A 19,310-nucleotide genomic window follows, 5' to 3' on the forward strand; every position below is an offset into this window, starting at 1 on the left:
TAATAAGTATCTAATTTTTTTTCCAATTCAAGTTTGTATACTAAAGGATATGACCTTTAAATGTGGTCTGTTAAGGGAGGGGGCAGAGTAGTACACTTCATGAGCTTAATGAGCTTAAAATATAAAACTGAGCTAAACTGAACTTAAGTTCAAGCAGCTATTTTATTCACATGGGCAGACTACCTTCCTCTTACAGTTTCTCAATTTAAAGCATCAGTTCTTCATTGGACATAAATAACTTACAGCTGCAGCTGTTTGAAGACATTTTAGTACAAATATAACCTAAGGAACCATTTCAGTAAGCTATAAAGTTTTCATTAGCACTTCCACTAACACTTTGTCAGCCACAGCCAGTTACAAGTTAACAAACAATATGAACAAAAAAAGCTATGCTAACCATTCTGTTTCTTCTGCAAGTCTCTGATCACAACAGATTCCTCATCGAACATGTGGCTGAGTCTCTCTGATGTTTTCACTAATGCTAACCATCTTGATATGCACTGCTCTTTCACCTGTCACCAAAACCTTGTCGGTACAGAAAGTGAGAGTTTGCATTAGCACAGCCACTAATGCTACCTCATTCACTAACCGTTCTGATACATCTGCTAGTTGCTAATCTTGGTGCACAATAAACTCCTGACTGAGGCTCAAACGTGTGGCTCAGTCTCACCAATTTTCTGCTAATGCTAACCATCTTGATACTCTCTGCTCTTTCACCTGTCAACCTTGCACAAGTAGCAATGGTGGGCAGGGCACAATGCCTCGTCCAGAATCTCTCAGTTGAGGAAGTAAGAGTAGCTGTGCTTCCAGCCCCAGTTTCCTTATTTTTCATGTTTTATGTGGAAAAAAAAAAAAAACATGTTAAACAAAATATTAATCATAGCGGAGTATTTTTCATAGTTTAAAACATGTCTGAAGAGGACCTTTAAGTTAGATCAAGTCATGTTTATAAGCTCTTAAGTCAGATATATAATTTACTTAAAATTGACTAAACTCACATATTTGATTGCACTAAATTCCTGTATGATGTTTTACAGTGTGGAAATGATATTGCCTATGTGTTTCATACACAGTGGTAGTGGCACAAAAGTATGGAAACATTCCTCTGTCATGGGTTTGTGAGGTAAGTAGGACCCAAATGCAGTCAACTCTTGGGAGACGGTGCAGGCAGGTTTATTTAATCAAAAATCCAGACGTGAACGTGACATGGATAGACATGAAGACCATAGGACGTGAACAAACCCAGAACTAAACAGACAAACCGACACAGGCAAAGGGGAGCACAAGGACTATATAGACAAGGGAGGCAAGGGTGATTGAACACAGGTGAAACACATTAGGGCGGGGCAGACAATCACCACAGACACAGGACCATGACAAGAAGCAACACACAGACACACAAGGAAACCAATACAAAATAAAACAGGAAGTGCAAAAAGTCCAAAATAAAACTAACAAAAAGTGTCTGCCACGGCAAAACATGACATCCTCCTTTAAAGTAACATCATCACATACAGTCTGTTGCTCTTTCAAACACCCACACTCATACATATTCACTTCCTTTGCATCGTGTCTGTCTGTTAACACTTTGGATAAGATGTAAGTGAAATAGCTGCTCTTTTTTTTTAGCTCATATTTGTTTATGCATCACTAAACCCCGCACAGTTTTTGCATGCGGAATTAGTTAGAAGAGTTCCTGGTTGCAGTGCGCTCATGGATGTACGGACAGCTGTCACTGGATTACTGTGATACAGAAGAAAACTTAAAAACTTGATGATTCTCAAGCAAGTTCTGCAGTTATAAGATTCTTTTTTTTTTTTTTTCTACGTTGATTCTTGAACATTTTCAAGACTACACATCATATATAAAGATCATCTGAAAGTGTAAGTCATACTGAATCTAAAGGTGCGTTTCATGTCTGTGTGTTCAGGTTTGTCTGAGTCATAACACAGAGAAGGAGTGATATTTTTTTTTTTTTGCAGTGTAATTATAACTACTGTCTGTGATTGTGTTGGTGATCTGCCAGATCATCGGGCCAAATTAACTAACGATTCCTTCAGGCACCTTTCCGCTTTATCTTCTCTATTATCACATTAGGGTTCATCCTCTGAGGACCATGAAGGTTTGTGCAAACATATGAGATATTTCAACAATTTGATTGTTAGAAAGAAGCACATGCAAATAGGTAAGATGAATAGACAAGAAAGCAAGTGGCTTCAGTGATGCGTGACGTGCTGTCAATAGCACGTCACGCATCGCGTAGAAACCAAATTCAAATGCTGTCTCACAACTACATGTAAAACAGAAGGCTACTGCTGTGTCAGTGGTTTTAAATTTAATGTTTCTCAAACTGTCTGTGAGTGACAGTGTATATGTGTTGTTTTCAACATTAAATCTTACAACTTCACTGTAACTGAACACTGCCTACCCATGTAGCTTCACCAGTTTACAGTTCATGTTATACAGTTTCTCTCTGAGAAATGGTCAGCGTGACATCTGAAGGGGAATGTGGTTGAAGCTAGTTGTAAGCCTGTATGGTCGGAAACTAGGTTCTCAGAAAAGCTGCTGTGGTTTGTTTCTTATCTGTGATCAGCAGGTCTGCTGTCTGCTCTATTGTCTGCTTTTCTTTTGGTTGTTGAAACTTTAGTGACAAAGTGTCTGTCAAACTATTTTGCTCACTGTTTCTCATTGCATTTCCCACAGGTCCCCTGACTGTTCAACAGAACAGCTGGTAATGTGAACTTTCCTGTTCTCCTTTTGTCTGTCCGGCCCTGATAGATAAAGACAAATTTGGCAGCTGATTTCAGTTTTTTGTGGCACCATTGATGAAGAGGGGAGCTGAACACATTTATGCTGACAGTGAAAATGTGGAGTTTTGAGTTAATCGTGGTTGGTAGTCATCCCTTCTGACAGATTAAGTTAGTCTGTGTCAATATGAAAGTCTTTCAGTTTCCGGTTCGACCTTGTGTCATACTGGCTATTACAGAACTTTGGACAAAAAAACATCAACAAAGGATCATAGCCTCAACAGTCTGAATGTGAAAGGGCTGTGTGGAGAAGCTAAATGTACCCTATTTAATGTGTTGTCTTAATCCATTATTTATTATTATTTCTATAGTTATTAATATTATTTTTTATTTTATTGAAGAAAGTAAAATGTAATTTCACGGAGCAGAGGCTTGTTTAGTGTCAGTTTGTTGCAGCTGATAACAACACATAACAAAAGATGTCTATACTTATACACTCTGTACATACTCGGGACAGATGCTTGTTTTCTTCTGGCCCAGTATGCGCCCAGTTCCATGGCCCAAATCTGGCCCATATACAGCGTGATTGTCAGATGCTACTTCCACATCTGGACCATTTCTGGCGCACAGACAGAAAATCTTACAGAATATATGTTACAAGCTTTGAATGCAAAATATGAGTAAATGCATTTTGTCACAGTTACAATGTAAATAGGTATTAATCAGGATTCAGTTGCTTTATAAAAAATCTTAATTAGATTACATAAAAGGATTACTTTTTTAAGGTATGCATTATCCAATCTGAAATTTCTACAAGTCTGATCAATAACTGTAAAAATAAAACCTTATTTATTTCTCAAAATGCACTCATACCTTCCATTAACTTAATTTAATATGTTAAGTAATAATTCACTATTTTATGATATTTTATACACTGAACAATCAATCACTTATTAGAAAATATCTGTCAGAGGTATTGATAATGAAAATAATTTTTGGCTGCAGCCTTCCAAATGTCTTTTGATGGAATAATACAACCTTCCGTCTGTTAAAACACAGAACAAATAAAAATGAAACTAAATTGTGACACGAGATCTTTCTATGAGTCCAGGCCGGCGTCATAGTTGGTGTTCTACTTTAACGGTGCAAATGTGTAACAAACCCGGGGCATTCAGGGCCCCTGGGCAATTGTTGTTGTCCACTTTTCACAGTTGGTAACTCAGCCACGCTGAGTTTGTTGTACAGGTTTACAAGTGAGGTGCCACTACAGCACTGACTGTCTACTTCCACCTACAGCTGCGATTTTGTGTATTCAGGATGTGCCATCTGTTTGCCATCACTTAAGAATGAAAATATGACTTTTATATCACTTTTTCTGTGACCAAACTTTCACCTCAGTGAGAATTATGATTGATTGGGAGCAGATCTGTGCGTCTGATTCTAGTTAACTCCTCGCACTGTTGCAGTATGAGTTGTAACTGTTCTGTGAACATACTGTATCTTCAAATAAGATGAAGCATTAGTGTTCATTAAGCACAAAAATGCTAATTATCTGGTGTTAAATGTGTTAACTAAACCAAGCTAAGCACAATGACACATACAAAGACATTGATGTGAGCTGTCAATGTGGTTTTTTGAAGGAACAAAAATGAATACACCCAAACAACTGAGTTTCTGTTCCTGTTCCTCAGCTTAGATAGAGACTGTGGTCTGTTCTGTCTTTCAGTCAGTCTCACAATGCGGGCGAGTATCTACAGCTTCCTGTTAGCCCTGGTTCTGGGCTGTAATGTCACTGCAGGTAAGGGCTTTTTAAATTAATCAAGAATTCTATGAAATAGTCCTGTTTTTTTTATTGTTTTTTTGTTTTTTTTTTATATCATGAAGTGAGTAATAAATGGAGCAACGTGTGTTAACCAGACTTTCGCACGCAACATTTAAAAGCTTAGTGTTACTGAGAGGGAAAGAGCAAGTGCAAATACATCATGCGAGCCACAGACTGACAGACGGACTAACACACTGTTGGTTTTAGGGTTTTCATGGGATTTGTTGACATTAAGAAAAAGATTATTTCATTATCAATTAATTTTCTGTGGATGGAACAGTCATTGCACCTTCAAGGTCAACTTCACTTTCGTGGCTTCATCATTAAAGGTTCCATATTTTAAGCTTGACCTGTGTTTTATTTGAAGTTTTGATCCATAAGAAGACACATGTGTGCTTTTAAAGTGATTGAGGTTGTGTCAGGTATGTGTCAGTGCATTACCCGCAGTAGACTGGGATCAGGGCGTTGCCAGTTTAGAGAAGCACTGACCCCGTCCACAGCAGCACATCACTCAGGTTGCCTCTCTAAACTGGCAGCCCCTTTCGAATAACCTGAACTACTATCTCTTTAAGCACCAAAAATTATTTCAATGTAGTTTTACATCTCCTCTCTCAGGCTTCTCTCTGAAGCTCTAGCAACAACAGGTTGGTGAGTCAATCACTTTATACAATATGGGACCTTTAAACTACAGACAGTTTAAGCTTCATTTGAATCTAATTGTGGACTATCTAAACAAAACATGTTTAAACAAAACAACAAGAAACAAACAAATTCCCTTCTGTCTGTCAGGAGAATCATTAAAAACACTGGCATCCATCTGCTCAACGCTCTGCTGGTGGGTTTGGCATGAAAACCTCATTATAATGTATAAACACTAAATAATAAGTAAATATTCACTGAGCATCCACTGCATCTGATAACCTATTTTCTAGATTTGCTCACAATATTAAAAAAGCCAGTTATTTTTAAATGGATGCTTACTTGTTGAAAAACATGTTTCTTTTGCAGGAACAATCCTTAAAGTATCTGAGGAGAAACAGCAGGTCACTCTGTCTTGTCCTCGACCTGTGGAGGGTAGAGCGACGTGGAGCAGAGACATTAATGGAAGCAAAGTTGACTTAATTACAGTTGCTGGTGAAAGGGACATCAGACACAATGACCCAGGCAAAAGATACAATTCAATAGCAGATAAATTTAAGTCACTGATCATTCACAGAACTGTTGTCTCAGACTCTGGAACATACTTCTGCAACAATGAATCAGCTGCAGAACTGACGGTGATCCCATCAGGTAACATCAGACTTTATCAAAGTTGTTCTGATTTCTGTTTTAAAATCACTTGTCTGTGTTTAAAATGTCATTTCCTCAAATATGATAAGCGAAACACACCTGAGCGTTAATGAAATGCTCCATTAAATGTTGCTTCAACGATCACACTGCAATAGATTAACACGACCTATTACTTTAATATTAGACCTGCAAGAACAGAGGCATGATTAATGTATCACACTACCTTCCTGTCACTGTGGCCGAGGAGCTTTTGATGTGCGAAGATGATTAGAGAATCGGCTTTACTTTTTGAAGCACTTCTTGTTCATGTAGGAGTCACATGTTTAAGGATCCAGTGCAATGAGGTCCTTTCCTCGAGAACCTGATGTAGAAATGAGCTGCTTCATACTTTATTTTTCAAAAATTTTCTTAGTTTGGTGTCCTGATTACTAGACAACAGCACGCTACTCAACACATTAAATACTGTATCATCACAGTCAGTTACCAGTTTATTAGGAACACCTAGCTAAAACTAATGCAGTCTAATTCGGCAGTCAATAAATGCAATATACGGTTATAATGTTCAGTTTGTGTGGAAACTGTTTCAGAGAAGTGTTAATTCAACTCTGTGATCATTTTGGAGGCTGCAGTTTGTGGTGCTGTTGAAATGCATTGCATTAGACTGATAGGTGTTCCTATTATTTTGTCCACCCCATTTATATCAGTGACAGTAGACTAAACAACACAAAGACCCGTCTGTGTAACTTGGCCATCGTTTTAAAGTCCTCAGTCAAGGTGTCAGTAATGAACTGACTTAATCATAAATACATGGTAGAAGTTTATAACTGTACATTGTACAACATGAAGCTCGGTATTTTCTCACTGAGTATTTGATCTGTAAAGGAACAATTACACGCAATGCTACAGAGAGGACCAGCATCACTCTGCAATGTCCTCCTGGTGTTGGAGGGATATGGTTCCTGGAATGCTTTGATAGAAACCGGGATTCTGTGGCATGTAAACACAGATAGGATACCAGAACGTGTAAATGCACTGTGAGTTGAAAATGAACTTGAATTAGAAGCAAAGCCTCTGGTGAGTTCAGAGTTCAGTCATCTTACAGCTAATTGGCTGTTTGAGGTCAATAAACACAAACCATCTCAAGGTCAAATTTCCACAAATGAAACAAGGTGAAAATTCACTTTCATAAAAATCATTGGTAGTGGGTAAAGTTACTACAGTTAATCCAGAGCTCCACTGACACATGACACACACTGGACTGTACATTTTTTAACCCAATCATTTTTAGTGTGCAGCTTTGGACACAGCCAGGCTAGCTGTTTCCCTCTGTTTCCAGTCTTTACGCTATGCTATACTAACCAGCTGCAGTCTGTAGCTTTATATTTAAAATACAGAAATGAGAGCGGTATCAGTCCGAACATCTAACTCACCGCTTGAAAGAGAAAATACTGTCCCAAACTGTCAAGCTAATAAACTGCCAACACGTTTGATGATGAGAGGATGTAAGAATGTATTTTTCAGTGTCATAAGTCAAGTGAAAATCGTCCTTTACATGCAAGTGGTGTGAGGCGTGATAACACCTCTAACCACAGAAGAGTTGCTCCTTTTTTTAAAAATGCTAAATGATTTTGTACATCCTGGATTGACTTGGTGAAATATGGCTCCTAACTTTATATTAAAGGTATCCACTATGCATTTATTACAAGTCAAAACTTAAATTCAAGATATATTTAATTATTCATTTAACATGTTTCTAATTGCATTCTCATTTGTAAAAATGAACCACTGACTCTGTGAATACCTGATCTCTCTATTTTAAATGAGTTTATCGCCGAAAAGCAAATTCTGGATATATCTTCAATGAAAGTCTGACTATACCATTTATATATACATTTCAATTTTTAATAACGTTATAAATAATTCATGATAAAAATTATTTATACAAAGTATGATAACGTACATCTTTAATTCATAACATTTAAAGATATCTTATGACTATTCAAAACTACAATAGGGATGATTAAATTTGAGTAATTAGTCATTTTAGGACATACAGTACCTACAAAGGAATTACACATATCTTTTAAAAAAAAATGTTAATTGACTTTTCCTAATTGCATTTTCTTTTTATTAAATTCTTCTTGAATTGAGTTTTTGTTGGTCATAATTTAAATGGAGACACCTGGAATTCACATTTCACATAGTTAAAATGTAATTTGATTCTCCACACAACTCAGTGGTTCATTCTGAAGAGTCAGAATGTAATCACAGATATCTGAGTGGGAAAGGTCAAAATGGAATTATAGATTATAAGAATCAAAGTTATCACTGGTCATCAATGCATTGTGGATATTTTAAATGTAAATCCTGTCCATCTTTAAAATGTTTAAAAAGGCCTGTATTCCCTCTACCATAACATTAACACCAACAGCAGCAACAACACCAACACCAACAACACCAACAACGCCAACATCAACACCAACAACCACAACAACAACAACGCCAACAACATCAACAACCACAACAACAACAACATTGCCAACAGCAACAACAACACCAACACCAACAACAACAACAACAACAACACCACCACCACCACCAACAACAACAACAACAACAACAACACCAACAACAACAACAACAACAACAACAACAACACCACCACCAACAACAACAACAACAGTGACAAGTGAAGGTATGAATACAACAAAGAACCAAAGACAAATTAATACATGTATTTAAAACATTTTATCTGTTCAGAGAGTGTAGTGTCTGTATCTTCCCCTGCTCTCCTGTCATGTGTAAAACATGAAATACATTAGTTGTAATTCTTACTTTTGGTTTCCGTCTGCTCCTGAAGACCAGAAAACAGCTGCTTTGGTGCTTCAGATAGTCGTCCCCGTGTTCCTCCTCGTCATCGTCATCATCGTCTGCTACCTTGCTTGGAGACGCAGGTGTAAAACAAGAGGTGAATAAAACCTGATCAACAGAACCTGTCATCAAACTTCAAATGACTTACCGTACTACTCCATTACCTTTTCATTTTGAAGTATCTCTTTTATTTGTTGTCTGTTTTTAAAGAATCCTGTCTGCTTTGTTTGTAAGGTAATACAGAGTTGAGACCATCGTCAAAATTAATAATTAATTGTTCAAAAAATTAAGTCAAAAAACAGACATTTAATAACTGGCATCCATCCATCTAAAAATGAATTTAATTTCAAGTCTTTTGTCGTTTTCACTTTTTTCACTTAATGGGGTGTTTTCACATCCAGATGGCGTCAAAAGCATCTTGTATGTCTTCAGAATTTAAGGCATATAATCAGTGATTATTCAGTGTATTGCTAATATTGTGATGTTTTTATAGAAAATGAAGAAATCTGCCCAGTATATGATGAGATATCGGAGGATTCAGTGTGTCAACCCTCAAATGGTGAGAAATGAGACTTCATTTTTCTACTACGACTGAGACTGATCTAGGATTGAATTCTACGCTCTTAGTGCAGCCAGTGTTGTGACATGTAGTTCATTCAACTGTAGCTGTAATTGTTTGTAGTCGTCAGTAAAGAAAGGTACGTCACTTGATCGTCATTAGATATACTTAGATAGACATCCTGCTAATTTTTACATTCAAACATGATCCATTCCTAGCCATTTATATGGCTTAAACCAAAATGAGAATACTTCATCATCATTTATATTTATCCATATGAATGTTATTTTTCATTGTGTCATATTGTCATACACAAAAACATTTATATTTTTCTGTTTCTTACAAAACAAACAAGAAGAATCAAAGTTTAGTGCTCTTCTCTCTCGCTTCTTGTTTTGCATGTGTAGGAAAATCCACTGGACCAACAAATACGTACCAAATGGTGATGTTTCCAGGTAAATATCAAATATTTTCCCATAACCTTTATGCCAGACAAACAAACCAAACTGGCCACCTTTTGGTGTTTTGTTTTTTTTTGTTTTTGTTTTTCAGCACCATTGCCTAGCCGTTTTAGCTATGCTATTATCTTGGGTAATACCACCGCCAAATAACAGAAAAATGTTACTCTTAAGTATTTTGCTACTGTGACTTAGTAGATTATAATTATAGTTTATTTTCTTGTAATAAAGATACCAATTTTGTAATTAATATCTGTAGCCATATCTAATTAATGTGGCTAGGCTTTAATCAGAGCTCATCCTTTTCTTTTTCACCCTAAATCTGGATCAATGCGATGTTGACTTCCATAGATTTCCAGAACAAGTCAAAAACAAATACATGAATGCTAAAGTTTCCGCACCAAAATAATTTTGTTGTGATTTATAGATATTTGTTTGTGAATGTTTTAATAGGTGTATCAACCCAAAATGATCCCACATACGCCACTATCAGTGATCTCCCACCGACAGCAAACAAGAACGGTAAAGCCTGTGTTTATTTACTGTTTGACAGTCAATGCATGAACGTGCACTTCAGTAACCAGGTCTGTCAGGTTAACAAGAAAAGTGGTTTCTGTAATTGGTTAAGGGGATTAGAGAAGCCTGATTTCCTGAGGTCGATATATAACGATGTCTTGGCTATGAATAGATGAAACCCCAGAGTTTTAATTGTCCAAAAGTTTGGCTAAAGCGAAGGCGTCTAAGTCTTTATACTCTGTGCGTCTGAACTGCACAGTAGATGCTCAACTAGACAGACATGCATCTGACTGGTGGGTGGTGGGTGGGGGGTGGTGGGTGGTGTATATTTCTGTAACTTTCCAAAACAGATGAACTGATATAAACACCCACCTCACTAGTCAGTGATTAGTCATTTTCTGTGGCTTTGTGGTTTTCTCTTTCTGAGCTCAATGACTTTCAGGCAAACACTATTAATGGTCACTTCACACTGAGGCTTTGGCCCCTCTGACTTGGCATGAGCCCTCTAGGCCTGGTCAGTAATCCGTCCATGATTGCACTCTTTTTCATTTGTTACTCATCTATTTGTGTCACTTTTCTTGTTAACCAACAAGTAAAACAGTATGAATGGCTTGCAGGAGACAATGTCTGCTTCTCAAGGAAGCACCGTAGTCTGTCGCTTAAATGGTTAAAATAAGAGCCATGCTTCCAAAACAAGGTCATGGTTTAGGTGGTGGATGTGATAACTGATTTTGTTTGCACAGTGCATGTAAATGCAATGACTTAAGCAGATATTCTGGTGATATACTTCTGATCACATACAGTAAACAGTATATTCATTATTTTAATTCCTTTTTACAGAGACGTCAAAACCTGCTGAGTCACCATATTGCCTGATCAGTGCCAATGGGAACAATACAGGTCAGTTTAATCATTAGCTCCTTATTTTGGCTTCATAAGTGTTACTTATGAGCAGTAATGTCATAAACACTGGAACAGTCTTTTGTACATGTAATGTCTCCCTATGCAGAAATGTAATATATGACTTATATGTCCTATATCAAGAGTGATGTTGCCACAGGTTTAATTTTTACATATGTGCTTTTATTTTATATGTATATACTGTATATGTCAATATGTAAATTCAATATATACACATGTATAATAGTTGCATATGGATCTTGTTCATATTGCCACTTGAATTTTAAAATGAGAGTTAACAGAAACAAAACAATCTCTATCACACAGACACTGAATGAGTAACAGATGTTCGCCTAATATTTTTAATCCAGATTAAAATTCGTATGTAATACATGTGCGTATTACATACATGTATTACATGTATGTAATACACACATTTACATAAATGTTTTTCTTGATCCACAGGTTCGTCACAGCTGACCAGTAACTACTATAGTTCACTGGAGAAACCCAAAGTGGTCAAAAATGAATATGATTAGTGTTTTTATATTTACTTGTAGTTAAATGTTATAAAGGGGCCCTTACAAAAAATATAAAATAAAAAAATAAAAAAATCACTCAACTTCTTACATATGAATTTTAAGATAAATATCATTTGCATTGGTTCACATGTTGAATCAGAACACAATATGTGAAATGTGTTTATTCATATGGGAAAAAAAACACATTTACATTTCATGATTTTCCTTGAACCACTGTATGAAGGTCAATAATGGATTAATTTGGCCACGTTGCCATATGTCCATGTAATGATGCTATCAATGGTTTTTAAATGTTGATCAGTTGATAGAAATATGTCCATGTATGTACAAAATGTTTTTTGATCATGTTTTTGTATAATTCTAAATAAGCTTCTTGATATATTTCTTTTACAAATAAATTGTCTTATGTGACTATGAACCGACTGTGTGGCTAACATTTTTTTTGATGGTTCAAATCCCTAAATATAGCCTATGTTTTGTGGGGGCTACGACCAAATGAGGAAGAAATTCATTGTTCTAGTTCCAAGTTCTAGTTACTCAGTTCCCAGTCACCTCACACACTCCTCTGTGGGTGCTTTTGCAGAATTAGGTTCTGCAGTTAATGTAAAATTCCCTGTTTATTACAAATCATGAGATCAAGTAACTTCAGAAAGCAGAGGGTGTTCTAACCTTGCCAAATCAGATGAGTCAGAAAATGTATTTATTATTAGTTTAATACACAGACACTGGAGGTCCAGGGTTAGCCTAGCTTAGCATAAGGACTGGAAGCAGAGGGAAACCATTCCAGGACTCTAAAGCTGTCTCATCTACATCTTGTATTGTTTATTGTAGCACCACTAAACAAACCACTAATGTATTACTACTATTACCAGAGACTATGGTGTCACTGGGCAAAACAACAAAGGTGGGTAATTAGAAATTTCTGAAACTCTTCTTTTAACATAAAAAGGGACTACTTTTCTGTTGTTAGTTTATGTACAATATATGATAACCCAGTCTGTGCTTCATGAGTAAAAATGTTTGGTCATGGTAGCGATTTTCACATTAATGATTATGATGGAGTCACAGAAAAAGAACATATCCCATAATAATATAATAAAAATTTTAAAAAACGCCTTACCTCATAGACATTAAAAAACAGTGGTGCAATCATGATAGAGAGAATAGAGATAAAAGATAAAATGAAAACCTTCAAATTAAGAAGTTCTCTCACTTCCTCTCCACTCACGCAACCCTTCACACCAATGTCTCAAGCGTTGCCTAAATCCTTCCCTGTTACTATTTCTGTGCATTATTAACAGAGAAACAGAGTTCATTTCTTTTTTTTTTTGTTTGTGTGTAAGTCAATGACCTCACAGGCTGGATTGCATCACCCCTTTTATTTGTGCTCTGCTAGCAGTGGGAAAAGTTAATAAAGTTAAATAGGCCCTAAAATAACTGTGCAATTACTGTTTTTCTCTCTAGCTGTTTCATACTCAAACATATTCACTTCATACTCAAACATATTCACTTCCTGGGGCACTAAGATTCTGACTGACTGACTTTTGACCCTCAGTGATTCACCTACGGGACTGTGGGCGGTGAGGGATGTCACAGGAAAAGTAATAAAGCATTTCCTTAATTTCATATTTTTTAATAGGCATTAAAAATTGTAATTGTGAAAAGAATTCATGGATAAACTATGAATCCATTTATAAATACTTAAGATTTAAAAATGGGTTGATAAAAATAGCATAAAACACTGACTAGGCTAAATAAATTGCACATATACATATATAGGATAAGAGGTTGGGGTGGATGGATGGATCACCAGAAGTCTGTCCTCTCATCCATCTCTCTATCGTCACGACAACATCAGATAAAGCAGAATGCAAATGAGAATAAAGGTGGAATAAAGGTTTAATGCCTTAGTGTGACAAATACTGACACTAGTATCCATCCACCTGTCGTGACGAGGAGCCGTTAAGTGGCAACTAATGGTCGTGTGAGACAGCATCAGTCTCTTCAGAGAGTGCCCCTTAACAACAACAGCGCCCTCCAGTGAGCATAGTAATACTGAGGGATTTAAAGCAGGTTGAGGTGGACTTTAACAGGGCAAACTATTTTGTTGGTCAGTTTGTGGTCACGGTTAAAAGAAACAACAATGACTGTCAGCCATTTAAAGTGTCACCTTAAATAATGACTTCAATACTACAAACCTGTACAACTGTTATTGTTACAAGCAGCACAGACCGAACAACACGTCGCACACTTCACTTTATAAGCCGCTAACACATTAATTGTCCGTGTGTCTGATTTCACAAGAACGTTGCGCAACACTTGTGGTTTACTGGTGGGGTTTGACACAGTTTAAAGGTTTGTTCTAATCACAGACACAACATTAAATCAATGATTTAAAATCTCCAGCTCTGATATAATGTTTACGAATACTTTAATATCACATACATATTAGAATACTGTCTTTGATCACAAAAGGTCACTGAGCTGAGATGCATTGAGAAAGAGGCTTTTTCTTTAGAAACATGACCATGCAGTTTCCTGTTTTCAGCATAGAAAATGTGGTTGGACATTATTCAGTGTACTGAATTATTTCAGTCTGTGTCAGGATGATGGTGAAGATCGACAGCTGCCTGTTCGCCTTCGTTCTGGGCTTTAATGTCACCGCAGGTAAGAATTTTTAACCTTAATCTGTTACTGTGTGTATTCATTTATCTCTCCTGTCCTAATACTTTTATAATTTAATATTAATGTTTTTTAAGGTCGTATTAAATGTATGTTCTATACTTTTGACAGTTTAATGTTCCAACTCAGTAAGTAGATGACATGTGCTTGAAACATTTGGAAAACTTTCTTTACTGTTACAAATACAGTATGTATAAATGTTTGCTCAGGACCTACATTGTTAAATCACACCATTTTCATCCCATACATATCCCATACATACACAGTATATATACAGTCTTTACTTCTTTATATTTAAAGGTCACATTCTCTGTACTTATTGGCTGTTTTCTGAGTGATCTAATGAAAATATACCAGATTTCACGTAAACGCTCAGAGAAACAAAATCTTGCGAGGTTGGATAATGGGTCGAGGTGGTCCTGACGGCTGGTTTTGAGGCTCAGTGCATTTCTCTGTGGACTGAGCGCTTTGATACTTTGGCAATATTAATATAGAACAGAGACCTGCTTTATAATCAAACAACACATGGAAATCTACCTTCATACAATATGGGATCTTTTAATATTATGCTTGTTCAGTTTCTTCTTACTGAGAATCTTGTATCATTGGGGATGGGAAGGAGGGTTTTGTAAGTTTGTTCTGTTTATCTAGAATTAACAAAAGCCATCCATCTTAAATGGATCGTTATCTGAGTTCTGAAAAATTGCCTATTTTGCAGAAATAATCTATCGAGAAGCTGTGGAGAAGAACACGGTATCTCTACCTTGTCCGCACCCTGTGGCTGGTAATGTGACGTGGAGCAGACAGTTAACTAATGGAAGTAAAGTTAACTTAATTGAAGTTATTGGTGGAAGGGAGAACAAACTCACGGACCCGGGCAAACGATACAGTTCATTGGCAGATAAATTTAAGTCACTGGTCATTACTCGCCCTGGTGTCTCAGACAGTGGAACATACTTCTGTAACACTGAAACTGTGGAACTGACGGTGATCCCACAAGGTAACATCAGACTGTGTTTTCTCTTCTTGTTTCAAAATCATGTCTCTGTGATAAACAGAAACAGAAATGTAATATATGACATATATGTCTCTATATCAAGATTGATGTTTCCATATATACCATATATACATCCTCCGTATATATGATGTAAGATATAAGTTTATGACATATATGACATACTCATTGTAAAATGTATATATGTACATATTTTTAAATGGTATAACACATTGCGAGCAAATTTGTTAATGATATATTCAATATATATATATATATATATATATGCTAGGTTATTAAAACAATATGCATATAAAAATTGTATATATTATGTTTTTCTTATTAATTTCAATGTCTACAATATAAGCATACATAACCATACATAATTGTATGGGCTAGACATATACTGTATGTCAATACATTCAATATATGTACATTACATTTGCAAATGGGACAAAGAATATAAACAAGTCATTTCATTGATAGTAATGTTAAATTACCTTTTACCTACTTATCCTTCATGTGACATCACCAATTATATTTACTTCTGTAAACAATAAACCAGTTTGGTTTTTACTCACTCTGGATATTTATTGTGTACAGCAACAGATGAAAAGAATGCTACAATAGGAACCAGCATCACTCTGAAATGTCCTGATGACACTGGGTCACATCGTCCAACATGGGTCAGACGAATCAACGGAATGAACATCACTGTTTACAGCCAAAATAAGACAGAAGGGCTCCAATATTCCACTGAGAACAAGATGCTGACTCTAACAAACGTGCAGCTGAATCACTCTGGACTGTACTACTGCGAGGGAAAACCGGTTGTTTACCTGAATGTGACCAAAGATGAGAGATTTGAGAGAGGTGAGAGATACAAAGTGGAGAACAGAACACAATTGTATGACCAGAGCTGCTGCTGCAGCCAAAAGTTCTCTGTCCAATATGATTTGAGAAACCACTGAAAACACGTGCTCAGACAGCTGTGGTTATCGTACGAGAAATACTAATTGCTTTCACTTACCTTAGTTGGTCATGTAATGTTGTTCATCTCTTCGATATTCAGTTTCCATGGTGTTATCTACACCGCTCATCCCTGCATCATGTCTGCCGAGACAGAAATGTAATATATGATATACAGCACCAGTCAAACGACACACTTTTATATATATATAGATATATATATATATATATATATATATATATATATATACGTTTGATATATCCTTATGTGGTATAACCTATTACCAAGCGTATATATTAACAATATTGATTTAATCTATATGTGTAGGGTTATTAAAGCAACATCCATATAAAAATCATACATATTTGTATGGACTACACATATATTGTCAATATAACGCTAGAGCGTCTGTCTGTCGATCACATTCTCGCGGACACGATATGTCTGTAACACCTTGAGAGAATTTCTTCACATTTGATAAAAACTTTCACCTGGACTCAACGACAAACTAATTAGAGTTTGGTGGTCAAAGGTCAAAGGTCATGGTCACAGGGGCTTCACAAAACATGATTTTAGCCTTGTGAATGCAATATCTCCAGAACTCCTCAAGGGAATCCCTTCATATTTTGCACAAATGTCTACTCAGACTCAAGGATGAACTGATTAGACCTTGATGGTCAAAGATCAAAGTTCAAGGTCATGGTGACCTCAGGAAACACTTTTCAGCTACACTTTGTTAATTGTGTCAAAATTTCACACAATTTTTTTATGACTCTGGATAAACAGGGTATGTAAACTGAAATTAGTCTGAATGGTGGAGGCAAACAACCGCAAGGCCGTATTTCTAGTTACATATGTTTTTATTTCATATGTACATATATTACATTACCGTATGGGTGTATGTGTTGTTTTAATTTGTTACATGTTATTAATCTTTCAGCTTCTCACAAACTGTTTCTTTTGGTTCTTGGAGTGGTCCTTCCCCTCGCCCTCACCGTGTTTATCATCCTCTTCCTCTTTCGGAGATTCAGATTCAGAACACAAGGTGAATAAAAGACCTGGAATCACAACTCACTGAACCAAGCAGCGATGCCTATTAATGCGATGTCAATGGTTGCAAAATGATTATTGCTCCTGGCAAAATGACCTTCTATGAACACGCTAAACTTTCCTACTTGTGACATCAGAAGAGCATTCGTCTCATCACATTCATGCTCTTAATTGAACTTTGACTCTTAATATATCTCACTGATTTTAAACAGACAGTCAGTTCATTTTAAATGCTTCATCAGCAGAAGCACATTTTCATAATCTTTTAATTATTTTGTTTTCCAGCACAAAAATTGACAAGTATATAAATCATGTTTTATGAGTTAATATTAGCCATTACAAAATGAACTGATTATTTCATTCTCGTTCTTTTGGCAGGACGTGGTGAACAACAAGCTGACACCGACTATGCTGAGATAGAAGACGGGTGTGTGTTCAAACCCACACAAGGTGAGAAAGAAGATCATTCCTTATTTTCAACGAGCCCTTTTATCATCTGAACAAGTGATCGACAGCTGCCAATAGTCTAAATGAGCCACTTGCCAGTTCTGTAGTTGTGTTTTTATTTTTGAGCTATGTGTGGCTATACCTGCATGTTAGCTAGCTACCGAATACTGCTACCGTTACCCTAAACATGTGCAGGATGTTAATTAATTGTTGTGCAGAAATCATCAATTGAAGGAAACAGACTTATTTATTTATCTAATGTGATAAAAACACACACAAAAAAAAACCACAATCATATATAGAAAGTCACGGTCTCGAGCCACAGCCTCTGTCCCACCAGCTTCTGTGACTCAGTGGAATCGCTTATTCAGCGTTTTTTCTTCACTCTTTGTCACAAAATGAAGAAGTTCACTTCCATATTTCCATATATAAAATAAATTCCCATCCACAACAGCACTCGCAATTACAAACTGTGACTTTCATAAAGTTGACAATTTACTGCCCTTATCTAGACATATTGAGTCACTCACAGGACATACTGTTGATTGAGGTAAATGTTTCAAGGCTGAAGGTTTTGTAGTTTTGGTTGTTGTTATAGATTTCTTTACTTCTGGACCAGAATCCAGGATCAGTATGAGCTCTATATGCAGAAATTGGAAACATCTGGGGTAAAAACAAGTTAAAAACGTTAAGTGAATAAATTCATGTTGACGAATGATCTCATTTGTAGGCGGATCGAACATATATGATCTTACATACGCCGCCATCCATCATACTCAACCAGCGGGAAACAAGACCGGTAAAGACTCAACTGTTGTCAATCTTTATCTACTTTGATATTTGTCTGGTCGGCTACAATTTATATTTTCATATTTGTGTTATTGTACAGAGGTATCTCGGCCCAACCAGTCCATTTATTCCTTCATCAACACGAATGAATAAGGTGACATATATCATTCTTCATGTTTGTTTGTCATGAGCATGACTTTTTTATAGGTTATACAGTTCGATGTGAATGTTATTGAATAGTTTAAATGACCGATTGATTATCAGAGCTATTAATTATACTTTAAATTTTAATTTCCAATGAAATCCACCATTATCCACCAGTTCTGTTGATTTTATTCCAGTCATTTTGGAATTAAACCCTTCATTATTGATATTAAAGTAATTTTTTCTGTTTTACAGAAAATCCACAGGAGCAAATAAAGAGCACATCATCGAATCTTCCTGCTAACAGGACATTGATCCAATAACTGTGTATTTAGTACAGTATGATTAATTATCAGTTTAACTTTTAACTTTTCATAAAAAACAACACAGACATGAGAACTACATCAGTGTTGTTTGTTTCTGTTTTTTTGCTTTTTTTGCTTTTATTCGTTGCTTGTACAAATTGACCGGATTAAATTGACTTTTTGCAAATTATTCAAGATAATTCAAATTTAACTTAAATCTCATT

General features: G+C 36.1%; 2 protein-coding genes and 2 long non-coding RNA genes across 4 annotated transcripts in view; all 4 read left to right on the forward strand.

The window, feature by feature from the left end:
- LOC130183299 (hepatitis A virus cellular receptor 1-like) overlaps window positions 1-12,123 on the forward strand; it is a 33,214-nt gene extending 21,091 nt beyond the window's left edge. The window contains exons 6-12 of the mRNA XM_056398588.1: window positions 8,291-8,554; window positions 8,720-8,827; window positions 9,224-9,289; window positions 9,697-9,744; window positions 10,201-10,269; window positions 11,104-11,163; window positions 11,629-12,123. Coding sequence (XP_056254563.1) covers window positions 8,291-8,554; window positions 8,720-8,827; window positions 9,224-9,289; window positions 9,697-9,744; window positions 10,201-10,269; window positions 11,104-11,163; window positions 11,629-11,702 — 689 coding nt within the window. The 3' untranslated portion in view covers window positions 11,703-12,123. The remainder of the gene's footprint in view (window positions 1-8,290; window positions 8,555-8,719; window positions 8,828-9,223; window positions 9,290-9,696; window positions 9,745-10,200; window positions 10,270-11,103; window positions 11,164-11,628) is intronic.
- Window positions 1,523-6,808, forward strand: LOC130183300 (uncharacterized). The gene is made up of 5 exons (XR_008829810.1): window positions 1,523-1,883; window positions 2,704-2,731; window positions 4,474-4,545; window positions 5,578-5,859; window positions 6,742-6,808. It is a non-coding gene; the product is annotated as an uncharacterized LOC130183300 (long non-coding RNA).
- Window positions 12,124-14,294: 2,171 nt separating the features above from the next.
- On the forward strand, window positions 14,295-17,404 carry LOC130183927 (uncharacterized). Its single transcript, XM_056399658.1, has 4 exons — window positions 14,295-14,372; window positions 15,106-15,387; window positions 15,985-16,254; window positions 17,292-17,404. The coding sequence occupies exons 1-4, from the start codon at window positions 14,312-14,314 to the stop codon at window positions 17,402-17,404; spliced, it is 726 nt and encodes a 241-aa protein (XP_056255633.1). The 5' UTR covers window positions 14,295-14,311.
- Window positions 17,405-17,777: 373 nt separating this feature from the next.
- LOC130184195 (uncharacterized) lies at window positions 17,778-19,239 on the forward strand. The gene is made up of 4 exons (XR_008829945.1): window positions 17,778-17,851; window positions 18,579-18,647; window positions 18,738-18,791; window positions 19,037-19,239. It is a non-coding gene; the product is annotated as an uncharacterized LOC130184195 (long non-coding RNA).
- Window positions 19,240-19,310: the final 71 nt, after the last annotated feature.

Source organism: Seriola aureovittata, chromosome 16 (genome assembly GCF_021018895.1).
Source record: "Seriola aureovittata isolate HTS-2021-v1 ecotype China chromosome 16, ASM2101889v1, whole genome shotgun sequence".
In the NCBI taxonomy this organism is placed as follows: domain Eukaryota; kingdom Metazoa; phylum Chordata; class Actinopteri; order Carangiformes; family Carangidae; genus Seriola; species Seriola aureovittata.